Source organism: Talpa europaea (genome assembly GCF_964194135.1).
Source record: "Talpa europaea genome assembly, chromosome: 10".
Lineage (NCBI taxonomy): Eukaryota > Metazoa > Chordata > Mammalia > Eulipotyphla > Talpidae > Talpa > Talpa europaea.
This window is the reverse complement of record NC_140077.1, coordinates 112363239-112377428: the sequence shown is the minus strand read 5'-3', so window position 1 is coordinate 112377428 and position 14190 is coordinate 112363239. Positions and strand designations below refer to the sequence as shown.

At 52.6% G+C, this 14190-nt stretch overlaps 1 protein-coding gene across 1 annotated transcript in view; it reads right to left on the bottom strand.

The window, feature by feature from the left end:
• Positions 1-3072: 3072 nt before the first annotated feature.
• Positions 3073-14190, bottom strand: part of MAML3 (mastermind like transcriptional coactivator 3) — a gene marked incomplete at both ends in the record, with an annotated part of 330636 nt that continues 319518 nt past the window's right edge. Inside the window, 3 exons of the mRNA XM_084245235.1 lie at positions 3073-4070; positions 8339-8423; positions 11783-12079. Of these exons, the coding sequence (XP_084101361.1) occupies positions 3073-4070; positions 8339-8423; positions 11783-12079 (1380 nt within the window). The remainder of the gene's footprint in view (positions 4071-8338; positions 8424-11782; positions 12080-14190) is intronic.

Sequence of the window (14190 nt, the reverse complement as noted above, 5' to 3'; positions counted from 1 at the left end):
GGGAGGGCTCGGCCTCGGCGCAGGATTCCTGAGCAAAGGGCCCCGGGGAGCGGGGAGACAGGAGAGGAGCCCCCAGGAGGGAGAAGGCAAGAAGCCCAGCAAGGGGCAACTTCTGGCCAAGCCCCAGCCTCTCAGGACCCTGCGGAGGGCCGGGCACCCCACCCTGGGGTGAGCGTTCTGGGCTTTCCCGCTCCCGGCTAAGGTCAACCTGGGGACCTTCAACATCTCACACTTTCGGCGGTGCGGAGCCAGGCCTGCCTGCTCCCCTCAAAGCCGCGCGCCTGGGCTGGGGGAGCGGGCACAGGGGTTGTGCAAGGACAGTGTCCACTGTGGGGTGGGAGACGGCCGCATCACTGCCCCCCATACAGTCCCGGGTTTTTCTTTTTTGAATACAAGATTGTGTATCAGTTTTCCAAGTCCTCTGAACGCACCAGTTGGGAGTTGGATCGTTACGGTCCTGAAGCTGCAAGAGGACCTCAGCGTGTCCCTTTCATGCCGACGCTCCTCTTCCCACCGCCACGTCCTTCTGACCGCAGGCCTGGGAAGCTTTCGTTGTGAGGCTGAATTCAAAAGGCTGGGGATGGCTGAGGGATCGCGACTGTTAGATAAACATTTAAATAATGATATCAAAATGTTGCGACAAGAACTGCAGTTAATCAATGAAAACCCGGGCATGAGATGTCTGCGTAATTAAGGCTGGAGAACCAGCGATAACCCTCAAATGAACTCTACTTTGGATAGCTTCAGATAAGGATCTTTTATTGTTTTTTTTTCTTTAAAAGTGGTATGTCAACATCACTTCATCTCTACATTTCAGAATTCTGTACATTTCTTAAAAGGAAATAAGCAATGCTCAATGTACAAAATAAAAACAGAAAACTAGAAAATCTGAATAAAATGGAGCAAGTTGCCGTCGGTCATACAGTACAAATTAGTAATTAGATGTCTCCTGAAGTGCAATACCACTGCTGTGATGATGAGTTAAGGAAGGAAATAAAAATACTCTATTTTTAAACAAACAGTATATATATATTTATATGTATATTTTTTACAGATAGTAGACCCAGTGATATCTGCAGTATTGTAAAAACTTATTTACAAATAACTTTTTTTTCGACATTACATATACATCAGCACCATAGAAAAAACAAAACCAAAACAAAAACAACCTCATTAAAATCTACTTCTTCCTAGAGTTGGTCCCAGTATGAAGCACTTGGAGGAAGCTTTTAAAAGATAGCGGAGCCCCCTCCCGCTCCATCGGCCACCTCCAGTTTCTCATCATTGCTTTTATCTTTATTTCCTGCACCTTTCAGAAAAAGGTAATGACGTAGTCTGTGTCTTCACTTTTCTTTTTTGGTTTTCTTCTGCTCCCCTGGTGGCAGCGCCCCCCGCAGGGAGTCACCTGCCAACAGCTCTTCCCAGCGGCAGCCGCGCCGCTGCCTGCTGCACCTGCCTGGCCTCCTCTGCCCTCGCTCAGGAGACCTATAACCTTGGGACATGGCGGGCAGGTCAAGGCAGTGTCTGCCTGTCCCCGGCCCCCTCCCTCGACCCCCCCTTTCCATCCCAACACCCCTTCTTGGGACTTTCCCAGAGAGGAGGCCAGGCCGGCGTCGAGGCCGGGCTCTGGCGTGGTGGGTCGTGTGACGGGAGGGGCAGGGAGAGGAAGTGACTCCGCTCAGGACAGTCGACTTCCCACGGGACGGGACGGGACAGGAGGCCAGGACGAGACGGCCTCGCTGATTATGGGATCAGGGCACGGAGGTTGGTCCCAGCCGACGGATTTCGCTTTAGGTGGATTTGAGTGAGTTCCAGAGAGAACAGCTGTCCTTGAAGCTCTGCAGCGGACTGCTTGGCCCCTCCGTGTCTGCCTCCTGTTCATCGTCAAAATGTGTAGGTGAAGCGACTGACTGGTCAGTTCCTCCCCTTTCTCCGGGCTTTAGATTTGTCTCTCCATGGAAGGGTGAGGCTGATTTTGGGTTGTCCAAGGAGATCCAGAGCCTGAGACCCCAGCAGGACCCCGGGCGGCTCCGTGTTAATCCTCCACGCGCACCAGAGCCGCCTGCCGAGCTCCAGGTGGGTGCGATTCACTCAGCTTTGCCCGACCCTGAAAGACAACCCAGCGCTGCCTTTGCGTCTCCCGCTTGTCTAAGTTCTTCTTGCATTTATTCTGGCCCTGCCCAGGCTCCCTAAAGACAAAGGCTTCATCTCTTCTTGGATAGTCTGTGAGGAAAGTGCGGACCGCGGGGCTGGAGGGGAAGGGAGGGGCAGCCAGGCTGGCACACCTGGCCGGGAACTCGGCCCCGCGGCCTCAGTTCTGGATGCCACGGCCACGTGTGCAGCAGAGTCCCGGCCCCGGGGGCTCCAGCCCCATCCCGAGTGAGGGCCGCTGTGGTCCCTCTTGCAGGGCCTCCCGGACTGCTGGACGGACCCTTCTCCAAGCCTTCTTGGTTCTCCTCGTGAAGGGTCGTTGCACGGCAGCAGATGGGCCTCAAGGAGCCTTTGCTGTGTCCCCGTGACATGTCCTGCTCTTCGTGTCGACCCTTCAAACAGCGCAGCGGCCTCGCAGCCCGACGCGGCTCCTGCCCCAGCCGAGCGCCTCGCGGACCCACAGTGCGCTGGCCCGCTACCCGCCAGCAGCCACGGCGCGGCTCTGGGGGTCCGGGGCTCTGTCTCTTATGTCTCCAAACCTGCGGTCTCCGGCCCTGGGCCAGGAGGGGCTGCCGGTCCCGGCTGCACAGCAGTCCCCTGGCCGGAGCAGCTCACGCTGGGCCGGGTGGCCCCAGGGCGCGCCTGGCAGAGGGGCTTCGCTCGGTGCCCCACCTGCCCTGGGGCGGCCCCCTCTCTGGCAGCAGGGTCTGCATGGCGTCTGGACGGTGGCGGTGTGAGAATCAGGTGGAAGGAGGCCCACAGGGCGGTGGATCGGCGCCTGTCTTCCCCTGTCAGCCAGCTGTAGTTTTGCTCAGTTTACGTGGGTCAAAAAAACAAAAAAACAAGGATGGGTGACATCCTGTTTCTTTTTGTGGTTTAAGCTTTGACCACCGGAATCGTGGCTCTGGGGGTTCCCCGTGACTAGGGGTTTCCAAACAATTCGTCCAGCTCCTGCATCCACTCGTCGCCCTGCCCCCCTTTGATGATGGAGTCCACCAGGTCGGTGCTGTCCGGGAGCCCTGGGAAGGCAGCCCCGGCGGCTTCGCCGCTGTAGCCGTAGGACAAATCCGGGGGCGGATTCCGTTCGTAGCCTTGGCTCTGGCTGTTCGTGGCAAAGCTGCCGCCGGGCATCTGCTGCTGTGCTGGGGCCTGGCTGAACGCTGGCATGCCGGGGACGCCCTGGCTCAGGCCAGACATGACCATGGGCCGGGCCTGGCCAGCGCCTGGCTGCCCCGGGAGCGGGGGCATCATCTGCCGGCCCATGGCGGCTGGATTGAGGGTTCTCACTGCGCCCGTGTTAGCGTCCACCACCTGGCTCAGGCCCTGCGGGAAGTGCTGCTTGCTCAGCCGTGGCTGGCCAGCCGCAAGTGGGTAGCTGGCACCATTGTTGAATGCCCCCAGCTCTCCACTAGTCCTCCCGGGCAGCCCCTGCAGGCCCCTCTGCGGCCAGCTCTGTGCGCCCTGCTGCACCGCTCCCATGAGGTTCTGCAGCCTCGGTGGGCCCTGGGGTCTTGGCAAGGCCTGGCCCACTGGCCCTTTCATCTGCTGGTGCTGCTGGGGGATGGCCGAGTTCACCAGCATGCTCTGCCCAAAACCACTGACCATCCCGACCCCCTGCCCAGAGGCGGGCGGCCTCGGCCCCGGGGCGGGGTTGTGTGCCATGCTCAGGCCGCTTTGGTTTGGGTGCTGCAGCATTTGGGTCATGCCTGTGCTCATACTGTACACTCCTGGCTGGCTGGTAGGGGTGGAGCTGTAAGGGGCCAGGCCCATCTCCGACGGGGCAGCTGCCGTGGCCACTGTCCCTGGGTTCTGGGAGGGGCCCATTCCCATCATGCCTGCGTTCTGGGCCATCAACCGCGAATTCCTCATGTTCTGAAGGGCTGCTTGGCTTCTCACGGCCGCAATGTCCTGGGGAGAACCTGCGGGGAGCAAAGCACAGGCAGCGTCACTGTCTCGACAAGCATGCGCCTCAGCAAGGGGCTGGATTCTTTTATACGACAGAAACTACTCAAAAAATAAAGTCTGCATAAAAGCGATTTTTTTTTTCTGTTTATAACATAAGCTGATTGTGAAAACTGAAAAATACCGCAATGCATGAAGATGGAAATTAGAATCGCTGGAATTCCACCATCTAAAGATTGGCCACTGCTGACCATCGTTTACCTATAAATGGACATGCACAAAGTTAGGATACACTGTGCACTCACTGCTGTGGTTGGATTCTCCCACTTGCTCTACACCCTGATTTTATTTTTATTCGCATTTCAGAGGCAAATTGTTTCTCACTCTTTTTGATATGCTGCCATCCTCAGCCAATAAGACAGCAATTTCCTTAGAGGTGAGAGGGAATTCACCTCCTGGGCCAAATTAAGGCAAAACGGTTGATCACTTTGCATATTCTATTTGTGAAGTGGAACACGGTTCAGTGGAGAATACTGTCAATAAAGACCATTAGACTAATTTCCCTTAAGACTTGAGTAGGATTGGAGAGGTTAAAGGCCATTGCTTCTGCTAAGAAGTTCTTTCGACAGATGGGATATTTTTTGGATCCACTCTGCAGACTTCCACATGCTCCAGATTGTCTGCATCATAACATGTCAGGGTAGCCTGGCCGGTTTCCTGAGCTCGAAAAAGAAATCATCCTGCTACTTGCTACTTGGCAGTGAACTTCATGCATGTCTCCAGTGAAGTCCACTCCTTCCAAACGACGCCTGCTTTTGGGGGTTTGCTACCATGGTTTTACTGTTTAAGAGTGTTCTGCTCAACTCTAAATAGGCAGGAGACTGAGTCCTTCTTTACACATTCCCGGGAAATTTCCTGATCAGCCAGGAGAAGAGAAATGCCACTCTCAGCACCCCAGTCAATGCTGTAAGGGCCGGGGGTTGCACACGCATGGATTTTTCTATATCCTTGCTGATGATTAAGGCTGTGAGAAAAAGAAAAAATAGCTTCTCCATGGATGTTTAGAAAAGCTGCAGCTTGGGAGCCAGTCCCGATTGTAAGCAAATTTGATCCCACGTGTGACCGGCTGAGAAACCAGATGACGCTGAGGGAGTTTGCTCAACTTGGCACCTGGCAGGTAAGTGAAGTCTGTTTGTGTTTCCCTGATGGGGTTATTGATTTCTGGACAGCAAATGCATCTCCATATTTTCTTTAAGAAAGAAAATTATAGGAATTCTCATTATTATTTTTATGGCTTGAGGTCAGTATTAAGCTGCGTGGAAAAACAAAATGGCGCTATGGGGAAACTGGAATGATGACGCAGGGATTTCCAGAGTTGTTTTGGGTTTTTTGGTTGATTTAAGCTTAATTATATTGAAGTGATTCTTAAAAATTAAAAGTTCCTGATCAAACACTGAATGGTCATATATACTGCAGCTTGTAAGCTTCGTATGAAGTTCTGTGATCTTAACAAGCTAAATTTGTATCAATCACGTGGCCAATCTGATCAATGGTGGTAAAGTGGGTTATTGAATTATTAAAAAACTGAAGGGAAAATATTGCTGACTCAGCGACTGATTAGCGAGACCCAAATTATACAGACTGGGCTGCAGGAAACAGATGAGAGCCGTTCCTATTTGGGGCATTTTTGTTGTAGGTTTGTATGGGGTAAGTTGAGGGGCTGGTATTGTCTGGAGGAATTCTGTGAATGAGAAATAGGTTCCTTTTTTTAAAGAACAGAACTACTGTGAAGCTTTTTAGAGATACTGAAACATTATTCCATCAACCTTTATTTTTACTTAGTGTAAACGACTGATGGGGGTGTAATTCTGATGGGGGGAAGGGCACTTAAAAATCATTATTTTCAAACTATGAGACACACAAAAGCCTTTCATAATTTTTTTGCCTTCAATAACTTAAAATATACACAAGAAAAAAAATTCCAATGTTAAAACAGTCTTCCTTTTTTTCTTTTTGTCTAAAACATACTATGGTGAGATGCTACAGTCAAATTAATTTTCTTGTTTGCTGGTTAATATCACAACACCACAGTCAATCTATATTCAAATAGAGGTTATTGATAATATGCAATTTATTTCTTGGAAGGGTCCATGTTCTACTTTTACTCACAAGAGCCTGTGTTGATGAAAAGTAAGCATCCCCAGAGGCTTGGAACATTGCCCAGAGGTTCAGAACGCAAGAAAGAGGGTCCTTTAAGCCTTGGAAGTGCGTGAGGGTGAGACCACCACAGGTTCTTGTGTAAGTTATTCTAACAGAACTTCTCTCCTAGGAGGACATTTCCTACCTGTCCACTGGCTATTCTCTGCAGCAAAGCATCTGCTCCTTGTTCATATATGGGGCTGTTAGGAAACATGGGGCTGTGATATTAGGGTGTTAGGAAAACACTGAAAATTGTAAAAAATTTATTAACCAGTTCGAGGACCCTATAATGTTGCTGGTGGTTTAGTTTAAGAGCAGCTACATTTTCAGTTTGATTACCCAAGATTTGGGTTTTTAGAAATGGTCTAGAGTAGAATTTTTAAATTGGACCCAAAGTATTCAAAGTAACTCATAATATAGAAGAATTATTAAATTTTGGTGGGTCCCTTTATTCTAAAAATAAAATAAATGCGATGAATCTAGAAAACCCCAGGGACACTCTGCCAGGTTGATCAGATTTGATGTTTTTAATTTGTTCATAATGTAAAGCACCTGTTCTCAAAGTGTGGCCCTCCCCCACCTCTAGACTCAGGAACTCCGGCGAACTTAGTAGAAATGGAAATTCTTGGCTCAGAAACTCTGGGGTGGGTTGGGAATCGGGCTGTGTCTTAGCAAGTTCTGTGGGTGACCCTGATACAGGTTAAGGTCTGAGACTGCAGGTCTGTAACAAAACTGGGTCTGTAACAAAAACTACTTCCAACCACTGACAGTGAGAAAGGCAAGTCTTCAAAGGACGCTGCCTAATTTAGCCACAGATGCCTGCGAACGGCTTGACTCCTTTTGCCCCATCCCTGGGTCAAGTTCAAAGCCCCAGGGTGGAAGGAAGTGGCTCCAACTGGAGCCTAGTTTTGTTTCGGGCAAGCCTCAGGGGAGCTGGCAGCGAACACCCACAGCCTCAGGCCCCCCAGACACGGCTCTCGGAGCGTGAGCTGGCCCATGAGCATGGCGGCTCATAGCAGGAACCAAAGTCCTCGTTTTCACCTCCCTGGTCGTTTCTACTGTATTTCATTTAAAAAGTGTTGGCTGTGGTCCACTCAGCTGTCTTCACCACCTCCTTGCGCGTTGCAACCCAGAGACTGAAAAACAGGGTTTTTCAGATCATGAATTTTTCACCCAAAGCCCACGAAGGAGGGCAAGGCTAGTGACAGGACACTCGGAGCCTGATGTGCTTATATATCACGCATATTTTTTACAAGGCGCTTCATTGCTTCAGGCAGATTCTTTACCCTTGAGAAGTTGGGGTGCACAGATGACAAGGATGGCGGAGGTAGGATTTCCAGTGCTAGGTGATGCCTGTAAATCCCTGAAAACTCGCCTGGATGAGATGGAAGGGTCCCCTCAGGCTCACCCCCGACAAGAGCCTCAAGGGCTCTCTCTGGTGCAGACAGGAGGGTATGATACTCGGTGGAGCTTCTACTCTCAAAGGCAGACAACGCTGGGCGTGCGGTGCGCCAGGGGCCCCCCAGGGGTCATGGTTTGGGATTTTCTCCTCTGGCGGCGGGATGGAGACACTCCAGTCACACTCCAGGCCCTGTTTGTGCTCACATCCACCCAGATTCTTCCGCCCAGCGCTGGCGGCTGGAAGTGCTGGCTCTGACCAGCTGACCGGCGGGGACTGGCAAGTAAGGTGCGGGGCAGGATTGTCCTCGCTGCGTCACCCGGGTGACCTAAAGCTGCGGTGACCAGGGTGTCCTTCCTGGTGGTTCACTACTGACATGCTCGTGTAATCTGGTAAAGAACAACCGCCCCGGGCTCAGGCCCACTCCTTCCTGGCCCACCAGGACCCCAACCGCACCCTGGGGCCCGGCGACCAAGGAGGGACCACCCAGCATGGCAGGGGGCCTCCAGCACGTGTTCTGATTAGCTGATACTCTTGTTCTTAAATATTCTGAATATTTAAGGCACACACGAGTGCGCACTCACACACACACACACGTACACAGCGTGTGAGGGCACGTCACTGGCTGCACACCCGTGTCCGTGCCCAGCTGCGGGGCAGAAGGCGGACGAGGTGCCCGGGCCTTACCTTGGAACTGGTTGACCTGCTGCACCGGGTAGGGGTTCCGCTGCGGCTGCAGGTGCTGCCGGGGCAGGTGAGGCTGCTGCAGCTGCTGGAAAGACAGAGGTGGAGGGCAGAGGTGAGGGGCGGCAGGCGGCCAGGCTGGGAGCAGCGTTATACAAAATGAAAGTGTGTACTAAGGAACAAGTGCCTCCGGGCCGTGCACAGAAAGCTGGCGGGTTTTCGTAAAATGAACACAGTCCAGGGACCCCGCGCACAGCTCTGGAGCAGACATCCCCGGAGCCCCTCAGCCCCGAGAGCCATGAAGCTGCCCAACTGCAGCAAAGGGGTGGTGTGACCTTGGCCTGTCCTCAGCCTCCTCAGGCAGCTGCTGAATATTCATGACGCGCCTCCCAAGGGCTGCGGAGACCTCACCCCGCGGCCCTGCTCTGCGGAGTGTTCATTATAAAAATAACACACATTGACCACTTCGTCACACAAGTGTTTATTTCTATTTTCTGTCTCTCTTTTTTCCCCCAAGCCGCTCTATAATTTTCTTTCTTTTTTCCCTATTTCTCCACCAGGCCAGCCAGCCTCTGGCAACCAGATAAAAGAGCAGCCTCGGCCGTTGGCCCCATCCTGCGGTGCCCACCAGTGCGTTTTGCACAAACTGTTGAAATTAATTAATTGTGCAGACAATGGGGAGACCAGAAGCTAAATGTTTAGGCGGCCATAGATGGGCGTGACTGACAGGAAGCTGAGGATTTAAAGGCTTCTAAACTCCCCATGTTATGTCGGAACTGAACTGTCCCACCAACAACTGGGGATAAGCTCGGATGGCCCGCTAGGGCCGGGCCCCAGCAGTCCTGGGGGTTTCTGCCTAGCTCTGTGTCCTCCCATAAATCACCTACTGTCTGCGGCCTCAGTTTCCTCATCTATAAAGTAAAGGGACCTTGAGATCTCTGATGTTTCCTGCAGGTGTGAAATTCAGGCACCTCTGGGGATGGAGGAGAGGCGCTGGTCTTTGAGGTTGATCCCCTTTCAACCTGCTCTGCTCCGATTTCCCCGGCCACACGGCATCATCTTAAAGTTCCCAATCATTTTAAAGGGTCTGCAGCGCCCACATCCCCCTGTTTCCCCGCCCATGTCCTTCTAGGAACCCGTGTTTCCAATTTGCTTTTTTCAAAATTGAAGGCTTTCGAAGCTGCTGCAAAGACCAAGGAGCTTGGCAGGGTGTTGAGAGGACAGTCCTTCCCTGGACAGACCGTGGACAGTCTCCCTCTGCCCCCCCCTCCCCCGAGGGCCTGTCCCCGGGCACCAGTGAGGGGACATGCAGTGTCATCTCTCGGGTCACGTTGGGCAGGTGGGAGGACAGGCCCATACACCTGTGCAGTTCCTGCAGCCCTGGGTCCCGTGTGACCCTTACAGCAGCGACGGCTGGGAAGTGGTGACCCCTAACCTGGCAGGTGAAGAGTGAGGGTAAGTGGCTTTTCTAGAAATTGTGCCAAGAGCAAAGGTCTGGTACTTTCTGAGCTGGCGGGTGATCTTCCCCTGGCCCCTCGCCGTCTCCTGGTACAACTGCCAAGGAATTACAGGACATGTCTGCAGCTTCCTCTTTTCCCACCTTTTCCAAGGAGCGCTGTATTTCTGTGTGTCCTGAGGTGGGGGTCCTGAGGCAGCCCCATTCTCTCACCTCCTACTCTGGGGTCATCCTGTGGCCACTTCTGGGATCTGAAGGCCCCCCGTTCTTTTATTTCTTAGTTGGGGTGTCAGAGACAGCTTTCTCCTGCTCTCTGCTCCCTTCTCATCCCAGTGCCTGCTGACCTCATGGAGGGGGCTGCCTGTCAGCCTGCCCCCCACCCCTGTGGTCACGGCACAGGTGCCACAGGCCACCCCCGGGGTCTCGGCACACCTGACGTTTCCCGGGATCAGCTGTGGCGAGGCTTCACCCAGCCCTCGTCCCCTCAGCAGCCCATTTATCACAGCCCGAGAGACACGAGCGAGGTTCCCTGTCACACACCTTATGCGGGGTGAGAGGGACAAGGTTTGTTTGTACAAGAGCTGCCAGGCGGCTGACTGACCTCGGTAAGAAGGGAGATAATTACACAGCTGTTCAGGAACAAAAGCAAAAAAATCGAACACAGAGTGAGCTGTGCGCGCTGTCTAATTCTTCTCTTAGGGGAATGACTGGTGTCCCCGTCATGCTGGCCTTGCTAGTGGGGGCCTCCACCTGCCTGCGTCCCCCATTGTGTCTTGTAACCATGTGGTGGAGGAGGCTTGTACATTGCCAGAATTCTGATTCCATTAGGAACATTCTAGAAGGATAGCTGTGGAGGCAGATCTGTTGGGCTTTGAGTCTCCTACTATTCCTTCCACCTGCTATAAAGAAAGCACGAGATGCCCTGTATAGACCCCCCAGAAATCCTCTAGGGATCTGTGGGCACGCTCTCAGGCCTTCCTGAAATAACACTAAATCAGGCACAGACCTCGCAGCCCCAGGAAGGCTTCCTTTCAAAGCTGGAGGAATTACATGGCACGGGTGGACGAAGACACCAGGATAAAGCTTTGTTTGGGTTGGGTCTTTTTCTTTCTTTCTTTTTTTTTTTAGAGTTATTTATTTATACGTACAAGAACCTGGGCACAGGCCAGATGCACGGGAGGGTGAGAGGATTCACCAGAGACAGAGCGGGGAGCAGAACAGGCAAACTGACGAACTACATTGCTGAAGGGAGCAGCGGGCACGACAGGAGAGGTCTGCAGTGCCATATGGGTAGCTTGCCGGCCAGCTGGGATGGAACCAGAGCTGCAGAGGCTGCGGACAGCCTCGCAGCGTGGCGCTCACCTGTGCCACCAGGGGAGGCCTGTGCCTGTGCCACCAGGGGAGGCCTGTGCCACCAGGGGAGGCCTGGGTTGGGTCTTCTTTTAAAGATTTCCTGGGCTGCTGTAAAAGCTGGTAGGGATTCCCCTAAGTTGGCAACCGCTCTGTGGCCCTGACTGAGGTTTCCAGGTAGTTCGAGGGGCCTGCTCTCCTGCTACTGTTCCTGCCCATTGTTCATGACTAAGTCTGTGGAATTCTCCTCAACCCTCCTCCTGAGACTGCCCTCTAAGAAACAAGATTCTCTGAATTATTTTCTCTTTTTCTTTATGCTAGAAATATTAAGAGAATGTCAGCCAGTCCCCACCCCCGCCCCCACGCTGATTTCGCAGACCCAGTTCCAGAAACCAGAAGAAAAGGGGCGAATTGAAAAAATGTCTCTGGCAAATGGGCCTTTAAGCTGATGGCTACAGTCGGTCTTTTAAGAACGAACTCATTCATTCTAAGAAAAAGCCTAACTCATTGAAAGGTCTGAGTCCTGCAGGGTCTTCTGTGCTCCTGGAAAATGCCAGGCTGTGAATATTCTGAAGCAGCGGATGAACAAGGCTCCCTCCCCGACCCCGGGTGCTGAAGGGGTGCACTGCACCGTGAGTTACCTGCTCCGCCAGAAGCTGCTGCTGCTGCTGCTGCTGCTGTTGTTGCTGTTGCTGCTGCTGCTGCTGCTGCTGTTGCTGCTGCTGCTGCCTTTGCTCCCGTAGGAACTGCTGCTTCTGTTGCTCCATCAGCTGGGCCCGCTGGTCGATGAGCATCTGCTTCATGATGGCGGCCTGCGGCTGGCTGCCCAGAAAGCTGGGGCCTGCAGGGCCCGCTCCCGAGACCATGCCGCCTGAGCCGGGGGGCACGGAGGACGGCATGGGGCCCGTAGTCCGAGGGAGCCCCACTGGGTGCTGCTCCTGGAGGGACAGGAAGAGAAGAGAATGCAGCTGCTGAACATCTGAAGAGAAACAGGACAGGGAACTGGCCGAGGCCTGGGCTTGTGGGCCGGTGGTGCCGAGCGCCACGGGTCATGTTTCATGACAAACCTGGTGGACCACAGTGGGACTGAGAGGCCATGCGGGATAGACATGGAGCGTGGCCGGGAAGCCGGAGCCCAAGTTAGCCTGTTCTGGATGGGACCGGCAGAGAGACCAGGAGTGGGTTTTCAGCTCCCATTTCTTCGCTCCTCCAAAGCCCAGGAGTAAGTTCTCAGGCTCACTCTAAGTCTGGAAACTTAGTCCTTATTGCCTACCTGGCCAAAATGCAATTCTTGGCTAGCAGGACACACATTCTAGAAGCCTCCTGGAAGTGATTAATTGACAGATGTGCTATTTGGTGGAATTCTAATAAATCGCAACATTTGAAAGCTTTGATTATATTAAAAAAAAAGTCCTCCCAGTGCGAGTTATTGACAGTGGGACACACAATCTCCCAACATCTTTGAACACAGAAGTGAGTCTTGTATGTCTGGGATAACTGAAATGTGGAAGGGTTAAACCGGGTGTCTTGAGTCTGTAATTGTGTCAATCAGTCAAAAAATGGCAACTTTTAAAGTAGTGGAGACCTTCTCATACCCAGCCCCAGTGGCTAGCTGGAGAATGTGCGCGGAGGAGAGTCTGTAACGACTGGACAGTGTAGCCCACGAGGGAAAAAAGTTGCTGGGAAGGGGAGGGTGTGGCCCAAGGATTCAGTTTCCAGTCATTTCCTTTCTGGTTCATTCTGCCAAGCACACCTGGTAGTGGCAGGAATTGTCTGAACTTTCTGCAGAAATATTTCTTTTCATTCGTTCAAGTTTCAAATAACTTCTCTGAGCACAGAGGAGCTGGTGTCTGACACACACACAAATGGGCTGACGTGTAAGGACACAGTCAGGCCTGCTGGGGCGACATGAGGTGGCATCAACAGGAAATGAACGTGAATGACGCGGGTTATTTAACAAGTGGTTTAATCCAAACTGGATTTTAATATTTCTCCTCTGCTACTGCTTTAACATAGATTTAGTCAACCACGCTGGCTCTTTCCTCTGCAGACATACAGTTGAGTTTGGTCTCAGTCTCTTCTAGAGACACAGTTCAGGATTGGATTCCCCACAGCCAGGGCGGCCACACCCCGGACCCCAGTGTGGGACTGGGCCTTGCACACAGCCCTTCCAGCTGCGCGGCCCCTGGACGTCTTCGATGCTCCTCTTCCCTGGCTCCACCCAAACAAAACAAAGCAAGCAACACCACCCCACCAAAGCCCAGCCCTCCTCTGGGAAACAGCGTTTGATGAGTGTAGAACCTGGGCGGGGGGCACATGGATAGAAAATGAAAGAACTGGAACACTGACCGGGGTGTAAACTCAGTATTTGCCCCTCACCCCCAGCCCTTCCTAGAACACGGGCACGAGCAAGAGTGCCCGAGAGCTGCTGGAGACCAGACCGTTGGCCCTGGTCAGTGCTCACGTTCTGTTTCTTCAGTACGAGGTACATTGCAGAAGTTACTGTGTTTTCTCTCTAAATTACTAGGTGGAGATTACTGGCAGTCACCAGGGGGAGAGCTATCAAGTTCTTATGTTACCAAAAGGCCTTACATGCAAACATGCCGGCATGCCGTGTGCAACACAAAATTGGATTTTATGACTGGCCCACAAAGGCTCAAGCTGTTTTAGCATCTTCCCTTTCCCCTTCATCCAGCAGGTCCTTGAATAACAGTTTTGTGATAACATCGATGAGAAAAAAAAATGTCAGCCGACATAGAACTCAATCTGTGGTCAGAGGACCGGTTTCGTCATCCACCGCTTCACTCACAGCCGCGCTTTCCCAGAACCTATGAACGGGCGTTAACGGACACTGGGCGAGGCTGCTGAATTTGCTGTTTCCCAAGCACTTGCTCCAAGGGATAAAGCTGCTTCTTGTCACCGTTAGAGACAAATGCTGATTGACTTAACACTTTAAGCAGTTCGCAGTGAGGACCAGCTCACCGATGAGCAGAAATACAGCTATACGGCTATGTGTGTTTCAGGAGATTCCAGTTTCCAGTTTTGATAA